This window comes from Anser brachyrhynchus (genome assembly GCF_964034855.1).
Source record: "Anser brachyrhynchus genome assembly, chromosome: 3".
NCBI lineage: Eukaryota > Metazoa > Chordata > Aves > Anseriformes > Anatidae > Anser > Anser brachyrhynchus.
In genome coordinates, this window is record NC_137696.1 from 36485665 (window position 1) to 36509068 (window position 23404).

The 23404-nt window shown below is 40.2% G+C and overlaps 1 protein-coding gene across 3 annotated transcripts in view; it reads right to left on the reverse strand.

The window, feature by feature from the left end:
- Positions 1–23404, reverse strand: part of GLP1R (glucagon like peptide 1 receptor) — a 91024-nt gene that overhangs the window by 38680 nt on the left and 28940 nt on the right. For all 3 annotated transcript variants that reach the window (XM_080585611.1, XM_080585610.1, XM_080585609.1), the window contains exons 2-3: positions 19239–19335; positions 17883–17993 (exon numbers count right to left, since the gene is read on the reverse strand). In XM_080585611.1, the coding sequence (XP_080441737.1) occupies positions 17883–17993; positions 19239–19308 (181 nt within the window). In that variant the 5' untranslated portion in view covers positions 19309–19335. The remainder of the gene's footprint in view (positions 1–17882; positions 17994–19238; positions 19336–23404) is intronic.

Consider the following 23404-nt stretch of genomic DNA (forward strand, 5'->3'; position numbering starts at 1 on the left):
ACACCAATTATCACATTCTAGAATTGGCTATCATCTTCCACAACAAAAATAAATAAAAGCTACAGTTACCGTATGGGGAATATGATTTTATTTAACTTGTAAATTAATGCATTCACTGACAAAATTACTCAAACTTTGGAACAGGAGCTTAATGAAGCCAGTTTATTTGAACAGTGTCAATCACACCTCATTAAAATTACATGTTAAAATATGGATTGATGCCTAAAACTCAAACAGGCTTTGTAGACTGATAAAAGACAGAAAGGAGAGGCCAAGAGTTAGCACTGAAGTTAATATCATCATCTACCTTGCTCTCTGATGAGTTTGCAAATCAAAGCAAACATAATGTCTAGCTAAACACTTTTACGCATGGGGGAAATACATTATCACATGGCAGAAGGTTCACAAACATTTCCTTACTAGAAATAAAAACAAATTAAATGATTTCTCTGCTTAAAACAACCAACCTGGTCTGCCTTTTATAACATCAGTGTGTCAAGGTCGGTGTGAGATTACTCACCTAACTGTCCCTGAGGATAAACTGGAACATTATTCATTTTAAAAACAAATTACAGCATGTCCTATCCAATCACATTTATTCAGGCAGAGAGAAAAGAGATTGGAAAAAGGACAAGAGACGAAGAGTTTCACCTAGCTGCTGTGTATCAAGTGTTATAGAATCCTCCTCTGTTAATAGCTCTTCTCTATTTCAAGCAGGAGTAAATGTTTAGAAGATAACAATTTTCTCCATAAAACGGAGACTCTGCAGTATATGAGCACCACAAGTCTTCCAGCAGACTGGTTTGTTCTTGAAGTGAGAGAAATGCCCTTTGATGGGGACAGCAGTTTACCTGAACGTAGGAGTCTGTACCTCCCAACAGCCCTGTTCAGTTCTCAAAGGCTGTGACCTGTGCATTACTCACCTTGAAGGAGTCACTGTTGTCTAAAAAAGTTGTCGTGTGTCATGTAGGCACACATGTACAAGACATACCTTGGCATCTTGTACAGCAAACACATCCTAAAACCAAGATTCATGCACTTCCCTGTGAGCATACAGCTTGAAATACGACACGAAGGAGCAGCCTGAACACAAAGCCTCTAGGGAGCAGGAGGAGCTCCAGCCTACACTACTGTCCAAGAACCACATTCATCTAAATGCCCATTTATGCTGGGCTTGCTGCCACAACGTCTGAAATTATATTACCTCAACAAGCAGTTTAACTACAAGTACTTTATTTAGTACCCCTTCCCACTCCTCCTCCTCCCTCATAGAGTATTAGTCATCCCAACTTCTTCGTTTCAGTGATGATAAAGCAATGACAAACAGATATGTCTTGCATTTTGTCTTGGAGGCAGAAAGCTGGTGGTCACTTCAAGTTCTTGCAGCAGGAAGAAACTCATTTTCAATTATATTCTACAGTTTGGGTAAGTGGGGAAACAGACCTGAATATAACATCACTAGCTCCTAACCCAAGAGACCCAAGAACCCCTCCAGCCTCTTTCAGTGTAAATGTAATATAATAAATAAAATAAAATAAAAATACTGCAATGAAAAGAGAGAGTCATGTACCCACCATGCTTCCAAGAGATGGATGCAAGCTTACACAGACCTAACAGATACCTCTAAATGCTGCAAGGGGACATCCAATTAAGCAAGTGCAGGCTATGCCACAGGCTGCACAAGCCCACCCTGCATGCCCAGTAAGTCCTCAGTGCCTGAATCTTGTGCTGTGCTACCAAAAGTGAAGAATCAGAGACTCTGCTCATGGATGTGATGTTTTGCATCACCCAAGGGATACTGCCTGCACATAAATTCTCATTTAAAAATATTAAATTTGGAATTATATTAATGTTACAAAATTAATCATTCAAGAATTAGGAAATGCTAAGCTAAACCTACTTATACATTTTTAAATTCCAGACAATAAAACTGTTTCTACGTATGCAGTCATACTTTTTTTTTCAGAATCCACTGATACCTTCTCCCCCTCCCCCCTTTTTTTCTTCAGGGTGAAGAATAGAGGGGGGTCATTTAACAGATTAGTCCTCTTTACCACTGTGAGACATCAAGTTGTATTTAAATGTACTGCCAACAAATTCAATGTTTTCTTAGACCAGCAATTCAGCTTCCCAATGAACACACAGTGCTAGTTTCTCATATTTGTTCCCAGAGTTCCAAAAATGAAATGCATATTCTAGTCATATATAAAAGCCAGATTTATACAACAAAGAAAATTATGCAGCCACAAAATCTGTTCTGCTTGGACATTCAGTTCTCTTAGTGAAGAGATCATCCTTGCCAGCTCTGCAATATCTTGCCTCACTCAACATAAACTCTCACAGTTAATGAGGCAATGATCTTTCAGAAAAGAGTTCTCTTTACTGCATATCTCACAAACAGATCCATTCTGTATAGTGAAGGAATAAGAAATCTGTGAAGAAGTGATGGAATATAGCTTCATAATTAAAAACTATTTCCATACTGGTTGCCAATAAATGTTGTGTGAGCAAAGTAGACTGCACTAAATCATAAAGTATTCATTAAGTTGTAACCCTATATATCATTAGGTAGGAGTTAATATCTTAAAAACCAAACAAACAAACCATACCATCCTGAAAAACAATACAGACTATTACCCTAAAAGCAATTATACTCTCTAAGCATTTCAGCTGAGTAACTTGTATTGAGAAAGAGCTGTATTGACTATGGAAGACCACACTGAAACCTAACATATCCTTTTGAAATATAGTTTAAAAACCAAGTCATAAAAACGCACGCATGTATGCGTGCATTAGGTTTAATAATGGAGAGTGTTTATGAACTATAAAAGATATATGAATTAACGTAATAAAGGAAAGCTGTTTATGAAAAACAAATCTTTATGATAATGGTACAGCTTTGTGAAGGTTTGGTAAGATACCAAAAAGCACTATTAAAAGTTTTTCTCAGAATAAATAAAAGTGGGTTGAAATAAATTTATTGCACCAACAAACGTGATTGGAAGTTTAATGCATAATAAACTTGTAAAAACACTGCTAAGAGGTTCTGCGTTTTAAAGTTATTGGATCAGTAAGTTAATGTAATTAATAGAAGACATCTCATTAAAGTATGTTAAAGCAAAAAAAAAAAGATGCAATAAAAAGTTTTCTTAAAAGGCTGTTAGACAAAACTGAAGGTTTTGCAGAGCAGAGGAAGAGATTCATTTTACTATGGCCATGCTCCAAGAATTTATAAAAGTAAGAAAAACTAGCAAACAAAACTTGCATACAGTGAAAGAAAAACAGGCTAGAAGAAAAGAAAACAACTAGGCAAGTCATTAGCATGATGTGTGGTGAGCAAGAAGAAGCAATTTTGAGAAAAACCAACAGATAACTAGTATGTTAAATATGCATAGCTAGGAGGGAGAGGTGAGTAGGCGTGCAAGTAAACAGTTGTTTGATGAAGCTGCTGAGCAAAACAAGAAGCTCCAGAAGACACAGGCTAAAACCAGTGCCAGGCACTGCAAACAAGCTGCTGACTCGTGTCAATAGGACAATCACTGGTATTTAATTATCCTCAAAAACAACAGCATAAGCTAGGATTATTGAATCACTGGCTTTCACCCCTCAATGGACATTGATAAAGATAAACAAACAAAAAAAAAGGAATCCAAACCATCAAACTTCATTTAGAGACAACTATAATTCCACAGGTATTACCCACTACCTACAGGAAGCAAAGAAACTGGATACTTCAAAGCAGAACAAATAAAATGAAGCATCTTGTGCATTTCAGACATTTTTAGAGACATTTTTATTTAACAAGCCGTCCACTCACACATTGGTTAAAGGTTTATTACCTCTGTATAACTGAGCCTGAAGCTGTAAAGAAAAACTGTATCAACTGGTAAAAGCTTGCTTTCCTATGGAAATAGCTCTTACACTTTCTGCAGACCTGGAGTTATATAGATGCAGGCTGTGTGACCATTATAGGAGGTAGTACAATGCAAAACAAACAAACAAAACAAAACACAATCAACTAGTTCAGGTGTATGAATAAACACAGCCCTTGATTTTACAGCTTAGGACACTGCCCCATGTCATCAAAATATTCACACATTTTGCCATTGGGTTTCTCTGTTACACAACATGGGGATACTGATGTTGATTTCCAGACTCTGTAGCAGACATACCCTAACACTAACACTTGTCTGCCTTCCTTCCCAGCCCTCTTCCTCTTCTCTCTGCCTCCTTTGTCCATCTCCTTTTAGCTGCTGTCACACCATTCCTCTTTCTCCCCCACTTGCATTCCCCTATTCCTCTCCTTGATTCTCCTCTTCAGCTTTATTCCTCCAACCCTCCCTACTGCTGCAATTGCTTACTCTTGCAGTACTGATCAGAACACCTGTTGCTGGCCCTCTCCCTTCATTCTGCATTTTCCTGTTCCTCTCAGCTCTTACTTTGACTTCTTGTTCTCCGGAAACACTGGAGATAAATAAAATGGCACACTGACACCAGCCTCTCTCCTCTTACCTTTTCCCACATCTCCTTTCTCATCAACCTGTTCCTCAACCCTCCTCATCATACCCAAACAGCTCCTCCTACCCCAGCTAAGCAGTGAAGAGGAATGCAATCAAGAAACTCCTTTGCTTTCCATTCTAGAGCCTACTGTGGCCAACAAGGACATAAGAAGTCTATTCTATTGTGTTGAATCTCATTCAAGCAAAGTTTTGCAAAAACTTTTTTACTAAAACCAAGCTTTTAAGGGAAAAAGCAAATAAGCAAAACAAAACAAAAAGAAGTACCAAGTGATTTCATTATAGAAACCACCATCGCTCCTGTCAAAATTTACTGGAGGTCACTAAAGCTATAGCATTATGTCTGGATTTACCTTTCCTTTACAACTATTCTATATATCGATCTCTCTATTCCTCTATTCCAAAGTTGAGATCTACCCTGATCTAAAAATTGGGAATTCTTACACCATTCCATTAGTAATCTTCCTTAAGTTTCGTATTCCATTTTTATTTCCACTATATTTTCATTGCTTGAAAAGTATTTGGATGGACATACAATCTTTTTGACTTAAATTTTTATTTTCCTGCCAAGGTGCAATCCTTTCTTGGAGTATCCACTGCTAATGCTACCTCACATTTTTAAAAGCTTAGAGAGGCTCACTGTCATTCATCATCCACATAACACCAATATTTTCCACATTTTTGCCCGTGCTTCGGTTCTGTTTAAAGGAAATTGTTGATACCCTGCTTCATTAAGCTCCAGGTTTTGCATGTGGAAGCCAGTTTTTTGCTTTCAGAGGAAATATGCTGATGAGCGCTTGATCCTTCTCTTGCCTACTTCACTTCTGCTTTTTCCAATTGTCAGAAAGTAAATTAGTTCCAGAAAGGTCAGATGAATCTGGCCAGACACCAGACACCACTATCATTATTATTGTCATTGAACTATTCAAGTACCCAGGTTCTCTCATAAACATGCCGTCCAGAAAAACTTCATTCTTATTCACGGAAAATTTAAAGTGATGTATGGGAATACTAACAGTTAACATTTGGAGCATGCTTGAGGAGGATTTGGCGTCCTTTCAAAATTCATAGCAGGGACCAGGGTCTCTGCGGGAAAATCTAGTCTACCACAGAAAACTCTCAAGGGGAAAGTTACTAGCAAGACATTCAAATGGAAAAGGGTAATACAGCAAATAAATAAAACTGTGTACATAATTAACAAGTGCAACCATTGTATAGCTTAGAACATTTTCAAGTTAAAAGCTGTGTTTGTGAATTTGGCGTGAAAGGAAGGATGTTCTATAATTAAACTACTCACATGCAGACACCTTTTAAGTCAGTCCACATTTTTGCTTGACTACTTTGCCAAACAAAAATATGAAAAAATACAGAGTTAATAACTTCAGGAGGCAGACAGCATGATTCTCCTCTACATAAGATATTTACATTTGTAGATATTTAAGCAGATTGAACTACATAAGCATCTTCACCTGAATTCAGCTAAGGTTCTTGGGACAAACAAGTAGCCCTTCAAGTTCACTACCAGAAATATATTTGTTATGTGAGAGAACATGTACAGATTGGATGTAAGATGAGCATTTCCCACCACACAAAGGTGAAGTGCCAGGAATCACAGAAAAAGGAGGCTGTAGGTCACATAGCTCATCTAGCAAGATGTTCTCAACCTATCCAGGTAAGATCAGGCATTCACGGTTTATCCCATTTTTGTGACTTGAAAAAAAAAATAAATCAATACTTTGACTAATTAGCAATGTTTAAGTAAACCAGAAAGATAATAACCTGTTCTCAGCAAGGCATGTAATTACTTAGCATACATAAGTACCATGTTTATTCAGACCCTTAACTACTTAAGTTAACTCTTTGACCACTATAATTAAAAACTGCAAGTTCTTAAGTGTAAGATAATCACAGTTTTAAAACAAAAGTAATGGGAAGAAGGGTTTGAGGTCTCTTCCTTTAGAGGGTACTAGTACTGTGAACAAATGAAAGTGTGGAGATACTACATACTTTAGTTACACAAGACCTGTAATGACGGCATAGATGAAGTTAAAGAAATTGATGAGCTTAAACCTGTCTGCTGAAGTTAAGCAATCTGCTAGACTAGCATGGGCAAAGCACAGAGGTAGTCCAGTACCTTCCTTGCAGCTGGGTGTGACATTTATTTCTCACTGAAAGGACCTGTTTGCAGTTAGATCAGCTAGGGGCAACTTCTCAAGCAAATACAGAATAAAGCTCAGCTATGCAGAGGTATGCCTTGATATCCTTGACATTTGACACATCTCAAGCAATTACTTTAACAAAACAAAAATATTATACAGTTATAAGCAATAAATAAATAAATAAATAAATAATAATAAAATGCTGGAAAACATGCAGTTTCCTGCCAGCTACTTTATGTCCCACAGATGCAATCACACCTACAGCAAGGGTGTCCAGCCTTTATGTTCAGTTCAGCAGTGCAGAAAAGCACATTCTTCTTAGAGAACCTCAGCTGACCAGGCCTGTACCTGCCATACAAACAACATGCAGCTGTCCCTGTTTTCTGATAGGTGCACTTCAACATTCAGCCATATCAAAAGTCTCCTTCTGTCCCCATCACACGTTTGAAGAGGGACACACATGTTTTGGATGTGGCAGAAGAGGAATCAGAGTGTATACCTTTTCACAGTCCCTAAACGAAGTCTCATAACTCATCCCAGCTGAAAGTTCATGCTCTATTGCATGTACCTCAATCTGAAGTTAAACAGCAATTTATTTAAAAATAAACTTCGTATTTTTAAACAAATAAAATGTAGAATGGCATTGCCACACAGTACACAACAGATGCATGTTAATAATATCTATCTGTTAATGATTTTTAAAATTATTTTTCCCAACAGTCCCTATATCTACCCTTGAGATGAGCAGCATATGTCCTAGAGTTTTCTGGTTTACTACCAGATGGAGACTAGCAAACAGAAACAGAGGTGAACTTGAAAGACTTTTTCTTTTTTTTTTTTTAATTTAGCAAACTGAGATTGCCAATTAGCTTGAGACAGTTTTTACTGCAAGAAAGGAAGTATAAATTTTGAATTGCTTAAGGGTTAGCAAATTCAGAGCAGCATCTTTTTCACTGAAAAAAGGTCACACCCCTTTCCAGCATTATGGAGAGCTTTCTGGAAACTTGGTTTTATTGGAGCAAAGAAGAGAAGAAATGTAATAAATGTCTAATCATCTTTACTGTACCCAATATTTGAAGCGAAATTTATTTCCTTCTACATTAAAAGACAAACAGGCAGTTTAGCTATATGCTCACGTAGCTATCTGCTAACTATCTTGATTTTAAAAATATCTCAAACTAGGAAACAGCATGATTAAACAAAAAGTAAGGGAGATTAAACCAGACAAGGTTTAATCTGGTCCCTTGAACCAAATGTTCAAGCCATGAACATATACTGCAAAAACTGTCTAAAGGAAATCTCTCACACAAACTCCTCCTTCCTCAGTTGTACAGCTTTCTGCAGACCCCTCTAGAAAGCAATATATATGGTTTCCTTTGGTCTGCCTTGCACAGACGACAGCAGTGTGTCACTCCCCCAGCATCACTACCAGTGTAAGATCTCACAGACAAAAGCAAGCATAATTTTTCATTCTGCTTCTTGTTTAGGGCACTGTGGCACTTCGATCCCAAGCTCCCCCTGAGTTTGAACAGCACCCAAACACAGGCACCCCAGGGAAAAGGACCAGGGTAGTGGTTCCACTCGTGCAGCACAACAGCAACAAGGCTCCTCTTTCCTTTTTCAGCCCTTCTCCTATGTGGCCCCAAGATCCACAGGTGAATCCCTCAGTTTCCAAACAAAATACTTTTCAAGTCTTATTTTTCTAATGCTCATGAAGCAGGGAATGGGATCTGCAGTATTGCTGTGCATGATGCTATTATAACTGTGTAAGAGGATAAGACATCACAAAGGAGGGAAGTATTAGGGCTTGCTGCATTCGTTATTTAAAAGTAGTAGCCAGGACTAAGCTAGACACTAGTGCAGGTTTGGGATTGTGCAGGCAATACCCGTCATCATTGCTGTACCAGAAGAAGTGTTGCCTATACCTCCCAGCCCTTCCTGTAAAAGTGTAACAGGCCTCATGGTTGGACTGGTAACTTAAGGCACATGGCAGTTCTGAGGCAATGCCCCATTTCCACCCAAAGCCTCACGCACAGCCTGCACTTACCTAAAGACACACCAAGAAAAGCAGTTCCGTCACCAGAGAGGGAATGGTGAGTGCTGGAGAAACAGCCTCAGACATAAGTTATGGGAGGGAGGGAAACAGGGAAGAGCTGACCTGCATGTGTCCTAGCACCTAAAGGTACTTGGAGCAGCAAACCAATCTCTGGTCCCCTATACACAGTGATTCTGAGGCCCAGAGCCTGGGCACCCAAACAAACTCACCAACAACATATTTGTTGTCAACACCTCTAAGCGAAGCTCGGTTCATGAAATCTTTGTGACTGGGTAAAGCTATTGTGCAAAGTATAGCTGTCCTCTGGCTGTGGCCCTACTAGCCAGAGGCAGACACAAGGTTACTACCAGAGATCTTCCAGTGTTCCTGCTAGGTTATTCTTCTGCCAGAGAGACTTTTAGCTCTTTCATGGCACAGACTGAAAAGCTATGCTGTTTACAAGGCTCCCTAAGGTGTACTTTGCCTGATCTTCTGGGAGAACAGAGGAGTAAGTAACACCATTGCAACACATAATGTAGTAAAGGGAAGATAATATAGAAATAAAAGTGAATTATGGGAGAGAAGTGATTCAAACAGAGGTTAATGACAACAGAAGATATTAGTTAAAAGGAAAGGATTACAAACTAAGAGAAAGGTGGATCTACAGAGCACATGGGAATTAGAAAGCATTGAGGCCACACGGTCAATGCCAGTTAAAAGTATACGAGCCATTTGGTCCTTTCTCTGGCACAAGAAAAGTTCAGAATTTAATGAAAGGTTGGTGACTCAGTAGTGTTCCAATAGCTCCTGTGTGGTCATGCTGGTGAACTTCATAGTACTACAGAAAAATCATTAGCTCTTATGTCTCCATCAAAGGTTGAAGAACATCCAATGGATACCTGGGGCACTGATTCTGGTTTAATTTTCTCCAAAGAAACACACCCCACACAACTGCTCAAACTGAACTTGGTCACAACAGGACAAAAGTAGGACCATTGTTGATTCAAAATCCACTTGTGCCAGACCAAAATACCAATACAGATACCGCCCAGCGGTTAAGACAATTCAGGTTTCAGATGTCTCATAACTAGAGACATTTTCTAAACAAAAACACCCAAAAAGATGAGAAGATTTTGAGCAGAGATCTGAATAACATTTGTTAATGCATTTTTTTTAATGGGCACTAGTCACCTGAATGTATACTGATTCATATCTACAGCATCTTTAATCTTGCATTTCAATATAGGTTACCTGAGGTTTAAGTTTCCATACAGTCAATACCCACACATACATTCACCACCTCACCTATCCAACTAAAGGTAAATTAGTAATATTTGCTACTGCTATGGTACTAAGCTACACCTGTGTTACACAAGTTTATGGGCAGCCTTTGTGCAGCCCAGGGCATATAGGAGCAACTGATATGTCTACTGTTCACAAAACTCTTGTCTGAAACTAGTACCCCTGGAAGGTTTTTTAATTAAGAAGGATTTAGTCCTATTAAACAATAATATATCAGAACCCCAAAGGAGGCATAATTGTAAAATGAATTGTGCAGCTCCGAGGTTTCCAAATCCACACAGTGTTATTGGCAGCTAGCCTTCAATTACAGAAAGGTAACAAGAAAAAGCACACAGCCACTGACAGCAAGTTGAGGTGCCCTCCATCCCTTAAAGGAATACTGCTCCCCTGGGAGCTTTGGACTTTGAGACAGCCACAGCCCAAGCATAACTTGGCAATCTTGATGACTACAATGTGGATAGTAAGATGTGCAAATTTTACCCAATTAAACTTCAGTGGTAGCAGCAACTGAATAGACTTTTCAGGTTTTCACTAAAGGCAAGATTTGGCCCAAGACAAATGCACATATGGGAAAAAAGAGTTTTGACCACAGCAGCCAGAAGTGCGTGAAATTTAGTTTCAACAAGCTTTGGATATGGTCCAAAATCTGTGCTGGAAACTTCACAGAACAAATCCTTTTAGCTACTGCTACTTTTACCCTCCTGCTACTTCAGCATCTCCCCATGATGACCTGCCCAACAGCAGGAGTTGCGTAAGCACAAATAGAAGCAAAACAAAGATCTGGAGTGAAATAGCCCACACAGGTATGAAATTGCTCTAAAGTCTACTGTTTCAAAGACCCATAAACAGGTTATTAGAAGTGCAAATATAATCTTGTCTTACCAAAAGCTTTTCTGGTGGAGGAGGGGAACATTACGCATAGATAAAGATAAAGCTTTAGAATTTCACCTCCGGAGGCCTGAACAGAATACTGTTTGACTGCAGGTAGCTTCCCCTCCACCTTCTGTTATCCCCAATGTCCCTGCTCCTCAGTGTTCCAAAGGGCTTCTCCACAACACACACAGACTATTTCGTATGGCTCTAGAGGAACATGGGACTTATGAACTCCTACTCTGTAGTCACAGCCCAGCAGTAACTGGGCTCCTCTTCTACTATACCACCAAACTGTGCCGTAAGAAACATTAGCCACCTACTTTTCATTCCAGTGACAATAGTTTAACCTGCATTGAAACAGAAGCTAGTCTAAACCTCAGTTCTTTTGGCTTCAGTACAATATTGAGTATCTGGATACCTTTAATATCCTTATTTCACAATTCCTTGGTGAGTTAGAGCAACGCTATAACAACCTATTTACGTGAAGTAGATAAATGCTAATACAATTGCAATCACATCAGTCAGGAAACTGACCTGCATGGGAAAACATGACTCAAAGACTGAGGGAAAAAAGCCCACAACATTTCATTTGGGTAGAATTCCCAATCCAGTTTGCTGCACAGCCACACAAATAGATGAGTTTGTTTAGCAACTAGATGTACAAAATAAAGTAGTGAAGCACCACTGGAGAAACATGTAGCATATACAGGTCACATCCTAAAAGCTCATTAACAACTCAATGCCCAGTATTTCACTGGGAGCTACAAAATGAATTCCTATAAGGATTCAGATTTAATTTACTTGCCTGTCACAAAGCAAGCCGATAGCGGTACAGCGATACATGGGTTCAAGCATAAAATCTTGGTCTAATGTTGTGATCTTTCTTCTATCCTATCATCACCAACATATTCTGAGCCTTCCAAGTCCATCCTTGCAGACACTGTGCCAGTACTGAATTTGTCAGGGATGCTGACACACACACTGGGTAACACAACAGGAAAAAGTCAGGCTCAGCACTTCTACAGAGATCTGACACACAAGTGGGACAGTATTGATTTTCTCTGCTGTGTTTTATAGGCTGCCTTTACAAGCAGCACTTTCAAAAAGGGGCAGAAGACAAAAGCTGTAATCACAAAGTGAGTGATGCTGTGAGACAAAACCTTGCAACTGCAGGCATTGCTTAGCACAACAGAAATGCAGGCCCATCGTCCATGGGTTTGTCTTTAGAAAGACTGGTCTTGAGTCTGTGTATGCAAACAAGTCTGAATGGATACAGAGGTCTGAAAATAACTTTTTTTTTCCCCTCTAGTCTTTCATTCATTAAGCAGATTCCCCCCCTACCTATGATTGCTTTTCTATCTTGAGATTAACAAGCAATCTGAAGACCATGTCTGAACAAAGCATTACTGCTGAACCCACCCCCACAAAGCAGGCAGTGATTCAGAAGCTGCCACACTTAGTAAGCAAGAAGAAAGTTGAACCTTGGAGAGCAGCTCTGTGGCAGCAGGTAGAGACGAGAACCTGCTAATATCATGAAGGGCTGGACTAGTGACACAGCACATATTTGCTAGAGTAGGTAAAAAAATATTCTCCAAATCATTTGCAGCTTGCAACCCTGTTGGGCAACCTGCTGAGCTGCATCTGTTGTTGAGGTTTGCAGAAGGGTAATCTCAAGACTGACAACCACTAGGACAAGATAAAGAGTAGGACAGGAACAAGAAAAAAAGCTGTTAAAGGACAAGGTTTGCAAAATTTGTAATTGATCAAGGAGAGCTCCAGCGTTACAAACTTCCCATGTGAATTATTCTCCCCACCTCCTACTCTGGCTCATACCAATGGAAATTTGTAACACTTGACAGTAAATAAGTACAGAATCTCATCATAAAAAATTCAACAGAAAGAATCACAGAATAACCAACATTGGAAGGGGCCTCTGGAGATCTCATAGCATGACCCCTTGCTCACAGCAGGATGAATTAGAGCAGACTGCTCAGGGCCACATCCAGTCAGGCTTGGACTGTCTCCAAGGTTACAATCCAATATCTCTCTGTCTCAGTGTTTGACTGAGTGGTCAGTAAAATAATTACGTTTAAAGGAAATTTCCTGTATTTCAATTTGTGCTCATACAAACTGATAAGATTTCCGCACACACACCCCGGAGCCTTCTCCAGGATGAAGAATCCGAGCTCTCTCAACCTCTACTCATACGAGAGACATTTCTACCCATAATCACCTTCATGTCCAACTGCTGGACTCACCTCAGTATGTCCATGTCTCCTCCATAATGTGGAACCCAGAACTTCACAAAGCATTCCAGCTGTGTCTCATCCCCTAGAGCTGAGGGGATAGAACACCCCCTCAAACAGTCAGTGGTGGTCTTCCTAACAGAGCCCAGGAAGCTGTCGGTCCTCTTTGCCTCAAGGGCATATTGATGGCTTATGTCCAGTTTGGTGTCCACCAAGACCTCCAGGGCCATTTCTGCAGATCTGCTTTCCAGACAGTGCATGCAGTTATTCCTTGTGCCTGAAGAAGGACTTTGCACTTCCTTTAGTGGAACTTCACGGGATTCCTGTCAGCACATTTTTCCAGCCTCTCCAGGTCCTTATGAATAGCAGAACAATCATGTGGTGCATCGGACACTCCCTCACAGTTTTGTCATCTGCAAACTTGCTGAAGGTGCATTCAGTTCCATCATCCAGATCATCAATATAGATGTTAAACAGTATTGGCCCTACTCTCAGTCCCTAGAGCGTAGTAGTCCCCTAGACACTTATCTTCAACAGGACTTTATGCATCTGATCCCAACCCTTTGAGCCTAGTAAAACAGTTTTCATTCCCATCTCATTGTTCACTTGTCTAGTTCACACTTCATCAGTTTGTCAATGACGATGTTATGGGAGATGGTGCCAAAAGCCTTGCTAAAGTCAAGATAAACAACATCCACTGCTCTCCCCTCATCTACTGAGCTAGTCATCTCATCATAGAAAGCTATAAGGTTCATCAAGCACGATTTCACTTTCATAAATCCATACTATTTCCAATCACCTTCTTGTCCTTTATGTATTTGGGAACAATTTCCAGGATTATCTGCTCTGTCACCTTCCAGGGGTGACCACCTATATGTCCCCAGATTATTACACTTGAAAATAGCAGTAAAAATTGCTTTCTACCAGTCTGCCGGAACTTCCCCTAATTGCCGCAACTTTTCAAAGATAATCAAGAGTAGCCTCACAATGACATCAGTCTGCTTGCTTAGCATGCACGGGTTCATCTCATCATGTCCCATAGACTTGCATATATCCGTTTTAAGTGTTATCTAATCTGATCTTCCTCTGCTAAGGATAAGTCCTCATTGCTCCAGACTTTACTGCTGATCTTGAAGGGGGTCTAGGATTGCTGCAGGCAAGTCTTAACAGTAAAGGCCATGGTGAAGAAGGCAGCAAGTAGCTCAGCCACTTCCATGTCCTTTGCCACAAGCTACGCAGTGGATTCACATTTCCTCTCATTGTCCCCTTGCTGTTGCCATTGCTTTAGAAGACCTTTTTTGTTGCTCTTCAACAGATGCTGGATAGGCTTCAGCTTTCGTAAACTTCACTCATGAACGGTCACTGTCTTGCTGACCTCCTAGGTCACCTGTCTCTGTTTTCAACTCTCCTACCCATTTTATGGAAACTGCCAAGTCATAAGAGAGAAGCATTCAACGCTTCCTCCATCTCAGTACCGTATCATAAACAATATTCAACGTTGTTTCAGTTTAGTCCCCAGGGGAACTTCCAGGGGGTATGGCATAAAGTTCCAAAGTAGACTTTTTATGCATTTGAAAAACTGACTATGAATCAACGGAAGAATAATCTTAAAGAAGCAAGCTTAACTGAAAGCTCTTCATGCTTGATGATGATGTTCACTGAACATGTTTTGAAGGTACTTTCAAAACAAGGTCTCATCTATACATTTTGTCCATTTTCATCATGTGAAGAGAAAGAACCCCTGCAGTCGGTTTTAATTTCTAGGTGGAGGGCTAAGCAAGAACAAGTAATAAGCATGCTTCAGTGATTAGTGGAAGTCACAGGGTGTCAAATTTTCTATTGCTCCACATCTTCCATTATAAAGATGTTACCCCTCCATTATGGCTGTCCATTAGCATTCACTCTGAACATGACTCCACAAGATGTCATGAAAAAAAAGTATCAGGTCATAGTAATCAGGCTCCTAAATTGCCTATCTGGCACTGATACCAACCTTCTTGTTTTGTATTAGACAAAAGACCTCTGTTTCATTCTTATTTCTCCCTGATAAAAGAGATTGAGGCACACATACAGTATGCATAAAAGGGAAATACAGCCAAAGGTACTTTCTGAAGTACTTTTACAATGCTCCCTAGCAAGCTGTATGTTTTTTTCCGAATGATGCTAGTCTTTGACTGAAACAAAACACTATTTTCATGATAATGAATATGTTTTAAACTTATTTTCAAAATATGAGAAATATTGCACTTCCCAATAATTTATTAATCTGCAGTGTTTTGTTAATCCTCCAGCATTGATATTTCAAAAGCAGTTGCAAGTCAAATAACTGTGTCCAGAGTCTTAAAGATTGCAGGTAAACAGGTTTAGAGGAGAGGAGTTTAATCCTGTAAAGAGTTTTAGATATCCAGAAAGATTAGATTTATTGGAAAGAGTTCTGCAGCATCACATACTTTTATGTCAATTAATTGTGAGGTAAATATTGATTCCATACATTTATAAAACACATTTACCCATTCTAAACATGCAGTATCTTTACTAAGAATTTGAAGAGGGTAAGCAAACAGCATTTTTACATCAGAGGTTATCAAATTAGCAGTTACTACCACTACAGTTGAGATACAATAAAAAAGATACTCAGAAGTTTGAAATACAGACAATAATATTCACCTAGGAAAATACAGATTGATGCATCTAGAAAAAAAAAAAAAAACATCACCCCACCACAGATGGGACACAGCAGGAACAAGACAGGAGCAAAACTGTCAAAAAGGTCATGTCGGAAAGCAGGCAGGAAAAAAGTGGCAACTACATGCCAGTAAGACCCCTGGTGTGCAGGGAAGAGATGATCTCCACTCTTTGTCCCACACCACAGGGATCCCCAACCACTAAACACACAATGGTGGTTCCCATGTCTTCCCTTGAAGCCCTAATAGAAAAGATACAGCAGTTCAAAATGAAAATAGGAATCCAGACTCAGCAATTTTGTTTTAGAGATTACCTCTGAGACAAGCTTGAAGCTAGCCAGGAAATTAAGGGGTCACAACAGTTGACCTGACACTTCACACCCTCCCCCCTACCCCTGGATTTAAACATCTCTCCTAATCCACAAGAAGTGTTACAGCAGATCATCGAGCATAGAGGGCATCCATGGCAAGTGTCAGCAGAGAGGAGACTGCAGAGGTCTCAGTGAGGAGAGGCCAGGGCCACCGGCCACCCCGTGCTGGACACAGCTGTTTCCAACAGCTCTGCCAAGCCACCAAGCTGGTGGCACCTCTGTGAACACATGTCTAAGAAAGGGCAAAACACTGCACTGGCAACGTAGACTGAGGGAAAGAGCGAGAGAACCAACCCTGTGGACATCAAGGTCTGAGGAGATGGAGGGGGAAGAGGTGTTTCGGGCACTGGAGCAGAGATTCCCCTGGAGCCTGTGGATCCACCACAGTGGATGTGGTTGAGTTGGCCTTGGCTGGCTGTCAGACACACATCCAGTTGCTTTCTCACTCCTCCTCCTCAGCAGGACAGGGGGAGAAAATAAGATGGAAAAGCTCATGGCTAAAGATCAAGACAGTAACTGGGAGAGGTAACAGCCAAAACTGGGACTGGACATTAATAGAGTAGAAACACTGAAAAAAAATTTGTTGTGGTAAAGTGGTAATGGGACAAGGGGTGGAGATCTTCCGTGCATGCAAGTTGTCCACCTTTCTGGTATCATGATATTTTGATTTTGATGTGAGGATTTTTCCTTCCCTTTCAGGCTAACAGCTTAATGAGAAAAACAAAAGCTGTGCATGTAAGCAATGCAAAGTGAGGAATTTATTCAATTCTTCACATTGGCAGGCAGATGTCCAGTCACTTCCTGGAAAGCAGGGCCTCAGCACACAAAACAGTTACTTAGAAAGACTAATGCCATAACCACGAGTGCTCCCCGTCCTCCCTCCTCCCTTTTTCCCCAAGCTTTTTTGGCTGAGCACACTGCCATATGACACAAGGTATCCCTTTGGTCACATCAGGTCAGCTGGACTGGCTTTTTCACCTCTTTCTCTCCCGCTCACCAATGCCAGCAGAGCAGGTGCAGGGTAGGAGAGAAAGCCTCAATACTGTGCAAATCCTGTTCTGCAATAGCTAAAACACTGGTGCATTATCTATGCTGTTTCAGCTACAGATGCAAATAAAAGCACCATGCAGGCTGCTATGAAGAAAGTTTCCTCCAACCCAGTCAGACACAGTGCAGTCTCCATGCCTTATTCCTTAGTATTTGACATTGTCTTTTAGAGAAAGTCTCTGCCATCATCTATACTTTCACCTTACAGTATTCTGACAAAAAACTGTCTCTGGAAGCAACATGAAACACCTTTCACTTTAAACCTTTTTGTCTATACCTACTAGAGGAGGACCTAACTTCTAGCTTTGCTGTTATCTCAGTTTTCAAACTGTACCATTATTACTGTTAGCTACTCTTCACCAACAGGCATCCTGGTACTATTTTATTAATAGTCACTACCCCTCAAACAACAAAAGCAGATGATAGCACAGAAATCCAAGCTAAATTCAGCCCTTAAAAACTGTCTCTTCTCTCATTTCCTCCTGTTAGATGGACATAAATAATGTATTTTACTGAGCCCCATTCCTATCTTTGTATTACAGAGAACTGACTGCACTTGTGGCTGCTAAAGCTAGTTTTATCCTTTCAAATACTGTATAAGTAAAGCAGGGTTGATTTAAAGCTGTGCTTATAAGGGAGGGCTCTTACCTGTGTTAGCCCAGGGTAAATATGAGGGGCAGCTGACATTCACATAAGTGCCAGGTAATCCATCAGGCCAGCAAGCATAGTTGTCAAATGTTCTGTTGCAGAACTTGCCTTCTGCAGAGAGATGGAAGAGAGGATTATGTCACTGCCCTGCATTAATAGTGCAATGAGGAAAAGGCTGAAGAGCAAGAGATCAGATGAGCATGTGCATTTAAGCCATAATAGCATTACACAATTAAACTTTGGAGTTAAAAACTTTTGGACAAATGTGTCTCACTTAGCCCTACACAACAGGAAAGTTGAAAAAATTAGTTGACTAAGTTGAAGGACAAGAAAGGCAGATCAATATTGGTCCATTCCTATCTTTTCACTTTTACACCCTCCTATGTCTCAGCTGGATTTAAAATCATCTTTACTGTGAATATTGTAGATAACCATTCCTGAGAACTGGCTCAGAGTCATGCAGTTGGAAAGTCTAGCCTAATACATAGATCCATCAACAAAATTGCCACACACAACCATAACTTTGCATTACAGCTTAATCAACATGAGAATACTTCAACTTCAGATTTATTAAACTGTCATTCTTAGAGGGCAGCATTCAACCGCTCAGCAGGGTAATAGAGCAGAGGGAGATAAATGTTTCCTGGCTATTGTTGTCATCAGCTACTGCTCTCACTCTGCCATAATATAGTTAAGAGAAGGAAAATTAACAGTTTTGAAATAATTCTTCACAGACATAACTTTAGACCCATTCATCTCTTCCAGTGTGTCACAAAAGCACTGAAGCATAGAAGTGCCCATACTGTGCCCAGTTGTGAGCATCACTGACAAGTCACCGGTGTCCTCTAAACATTACAGTGCTGGCACACCACAGCTGCTCTCAGTGCATTACAGGAGTTCAACTGCTAAGACATGCTGCATTCTCATTTGCTCTATTCTCTCATTTGCTTTTGTTGTTATAAAATCCATTTCAGCATTTTACAATGCTCAACATAATTTATACTGCTAGATCAACATGGTCCTGGATTTCCTAATACTTGTACTCTCCTAGCCCTGACCCCCTACAAAAGTTGCAGGAGTATTGTATTAGTGTGCTACTTTGATACACTACAACAACCACTTGCCACTCTTGCAAGACACTCTGCACCTGAATATTAACATCTTCACAATGAAATTCTTTTACAAAATGCTTCCTTTCAATAGACGGAAGAGTCCCACAGAGATCAGGCTGAAGCAAATGTGATAAAGAAGAGACTGGACAGTAAGCTGGAGAAGTCTTTTCAAGTTCACAATCACTCCCTTGCTACTGTTATCATGAATTTTAATAATACATCCTATCCTACCAAGGAAGCTTACCTGCTGCAATGGGGGGTGCCTCATACAAGTATTTCAGGCATTGGCGCTGGTACTCCCTCCACTTCTGCATAACACCAGAGAGGGATCCATCTGAACTCTGAAATTGAAATCATGAGTCTCAGACATTGTGGAGATTTACATGCTATTTTTCATGCAGCCTAAGTAGGTGGGTGTGAAGACACCAAAACAGCACTGCTTATGATAAATGTTGCAAGATGTTGTTATGTGTTTAATTGCAACTAAATAAATCACTTTCTATTTGTACTATACAGAACTGGAGGAAAAATAAAACAAAATAAAAACAGCTATGCTGTGCCCTCAGCAAGACCCAAATTAAGTTAGCTTTGCCATCTCAGAAGATAGAATGGTTTGAATTGGAAGGAACCTCAGAGATCACCTAGTTCCAGTCCCCCTTCCATTACACCAGGTTGCCTAAAGCCCCATCCAACGTGGCCTTGAACACCTTCAGGGATGGGGCATCCACAGCTTCTCTGGGCAACCTGTGCCATTGCCTCACCAATGCTTGGAATTGCCTTGACTAAGGTCCTTGCACTTGGCCTTGTTGAACTTCATGAGGTTCACATGGGCTCAATGTCTCAATCCTGTCGAGGTCCCTCTGGATGGTATATCTTCCCTCCAGCATATCAACCGCACCACTCAACTTGGTGTCACCCACAAACTTGCTGAGGGTGCACTTAAATTTCACTGCCCATGTCACTTACAAACATGTTAAATAATACCAGTCCCAATACAGACTTCTGAGAAACACAACTTATCACTGATCTCCACTTGGGCATCAAGCCACTGACCACAACTTTGAGTGTGACCATCCAGCCAATTCCTTACCCAAGTGGTCCATCCATCATGTCTCTCCAATTTAGAGAGAAGGATGTCGTGCAGGACAGTGTCAAATGCTTTGCACAAGCCCAGGCAGATTACATTAGTTGCCCTTCCCTTACACACAAACATTGTAACCCTATCATAGAAGGCCACCAAATTTGTCAGGCGTGATTTTTTTTTGCCGTTAGTGAAGCCATGCTGGTTGTCATCTTTGTTCTGCGTGTGCCTTAGCATAGTTTCCAAGAGCATAGCTCCTGAATTTTGCTGGGTACAGAGGGTGGGACTAACTGGCCCGTAGTTCTGTCTTCCCTTGCCCCTCCCCCCCCCCCCCCTTTTTAAAATGGGGGCTGTTTCCCCTTTTCTAGTCAGTGGGAACTTCAGGCTGCCGCAGCTTTTCAGATATGATTTATAGCACCTTAGCAACTTCATCTGATAGTTCACTCAGGACCTTCAGATTCATCCTATCAGGTCCCATGGACTTGTGCATTTTCAGGTTCCTTAGTCTCAAACCTGATCTACTATGGGTGCTTCTTCATTCTCCTAGTCTCTACCTTTGGATTTTGTGAATTGAGTGGTGTGGCTAGAGCGGTTATTGGTGAAAACTGAGACAAAAAAGTTATTGAGTAACAGCCTTCTCTGTGTTCCAGGTAACTGGGTCTCTCATTTCTTTCAGCAGAGGGGCCCCACGCTTCCCCTAGTCTTCTTTTTAATCACTGATATACTTGTAGAAGCATTTCTTGTTGCTTTTGACATCCTTGGCCAGGATGTCAAATTCTATCTGGGCTTTAGCTTCCCTAGATATGCCCCAACTGTGAGATTTATTACCTCATGAAAAGACAGGGACAGAAGCAAGACCTCTTAGAAAAAAGTTTATTTCCAAAAGCAATGCTTGTGCTAGCCTATAAATGAGACCAAGTAAATTCACTATATTCAGCTGATATTCCCCAAGCACTATTCCAGAACACGGAAGAGAGCTTTTCCAGCTCAGTTTTCCTCCCATGAACAACAGCTTTCCATACACCCCCAGCATATTTTCCTGAAGCCACAGAAAGAGCAGGGACCTCCTTTTGGCACAGTTTGGCAGGCTGCAGATTACAGTGTCGCATTCCCCAAGTACCAAGGGGCAGGAGGAGTACGCACAGACTCTGCATAAGCACAAGTGAAGCCAGCTGTTGTTAAACTACAGAACATAGTGCTGGTTGCTCACTGAACCCTAACAGGTGCCTCACCTGGCTCACAGAGGCCCAAGCTTATCTGCTGCATTTAAGTAAAAAGACAGCAGCTCTCCTCTGCCTGTATTTATGTAAACTGAATTACAAATGTAAGGATTACCAGGCTGTACGCGATCGATAAAGTAGCTAACTCAGCATTCCTATTCCAGAGAAAAGCCCAGCATGGATGTCTCAGACATAAGCCTAACAGCATGAACCAAATGGTACAACACTAATAGTGAGTGGAGGAAAAGTCATTTAATCCCAGCTGTTGATCAGTTTATGAAGTGAAGCGTGAGGGTTAATAATCCTTGTAATTCTATTCTCACAGCTTCAACTGCTAATTTTTGTTTTTCTTTGTGCTCCTAAACTTTTTTTTTTTTCAGATGGTTAGAAAAAACAGGGCCTAGGAAGGGTTGTTTAAAACCATGTTGTCATTTTAAACTTACATCACATTTCAGGAAAGGCAAACTGAATGCTGTCCACTACAACTAATGTGACTTTAAAAGATAGCAGTGCAATCACTCTGATATAAAAGAACAGAAGTAAAAGCAGCATTTTTGGATGATAGACCTCAAATCTTCTATTCTCTTTTCTTGTATCATTCCAGTTAAAAAAAAAGTTTGGAGGGAAGCAAAAAAGCAAACACTACCACCACCACATGCATCATGCTTCTGCCTGGATTAAGCCACAACATCTAATTACAAAGATGTTCTTGGACATGTGATGAGAAGTACAACATGTAGTAGATATCTGTGTTGTGTTTGAAGAATGGTAGCTGCCTGCATTTACAAGCAACTTTTAACTGTAACTGGGGCCTCATGGCCATAATTTTTGAAGAATTTAGCCAACTCCCACTGAAGTCAAAACAAGTACAAGCCTGTGGATCTTTCAAAGTCTGACCCTTGTCTTCCTGATTTAAATCATCCTGGTCACATCTCATCTTATGCCAATAAACACTGCCAAAGTTTGTCTGTAATAAAGTTCTCAGTATAAAAATGAATGCATCCTACCAAATGTTAACCCCATGTGCCTACAGAAAGAAAGAAATTGCAGCATAGTGATTTATGCTCAACATACCTGAAGGACAAAGAAAACATTATCTAAATTAGGGTTAGGTATGCACGTGGAACAACATACAACCAAGAACTCCAGAACTAAAATGCCATCTACAAATCCATGTAGGTCAAATAATGAATGAATGACTGGTATGGGGAAGCAGAAGAACTTTCAAACCCAGGTTCGTCCCAGATAGGATTTAAAAAGTAACTTTCAGGTTATGTATTGTTCAGTGGTCTTCACTTTACAAGGGTAGCTATTGAAGTTGCACAAGACTGTTTTACCACCCTCTCATCACCATGTAAATTTTTCAGGATTATCATTTTCAGGATGAACTCTTAAATTATGACTCAGAATAATTTCTGAAGCTATTCAGTGTCACATACCTTCCCCAAACATAACTGTTGATTGTGCACACAAATGACGATATCAAGTTAATCCAAGTTCTGCTTTTTGCTTTTTTAAATTATTAAAAGAAAAATGCATACAGAGTTTCATTTAGAGACTACTTTTTAAAATACTGCCATAAACCTAAAACTATTCACTAAGAAAACTAGCTCTTTGGAGTCAGAAAACCTTTGAAACAGAGTACCTTCTAAATCAAGTTTTCATCTGTTGTCTTCATGAACGTGGGAATAACCAGCTTTAATTACAGTTTAGGAAAAAAAGCAAGCCTCTATTCCTTCATTTAATGAAGACGTAGAAACATTCTATTTAGAGGGGTTTCTCATAATGTGAGAAGACAACTCTAACAAGGAGATTAGCAAACTGTAAGAGCAAAATAATTAGAAATGCCTTTTTGTGGAGATGACTGATTTGGTAGACAAGTTCCTATTATCTATAGTTGGTAGTATTAAGACAACCAAATATAAGTCTCAGGACTACATAGATTGAACTCTTTATTGAACAGGTTACTTTGCTTCAACTACATGTCACATTTTGTTACCAAATTAGTTTGATTTTATTATATGCTAATCCCCCATTCCCAGAGATTTTGGCTCACATGAGCAAGAACCATCAGTTACACACAGATTTACAGTGAGAGCTATTGTTCAA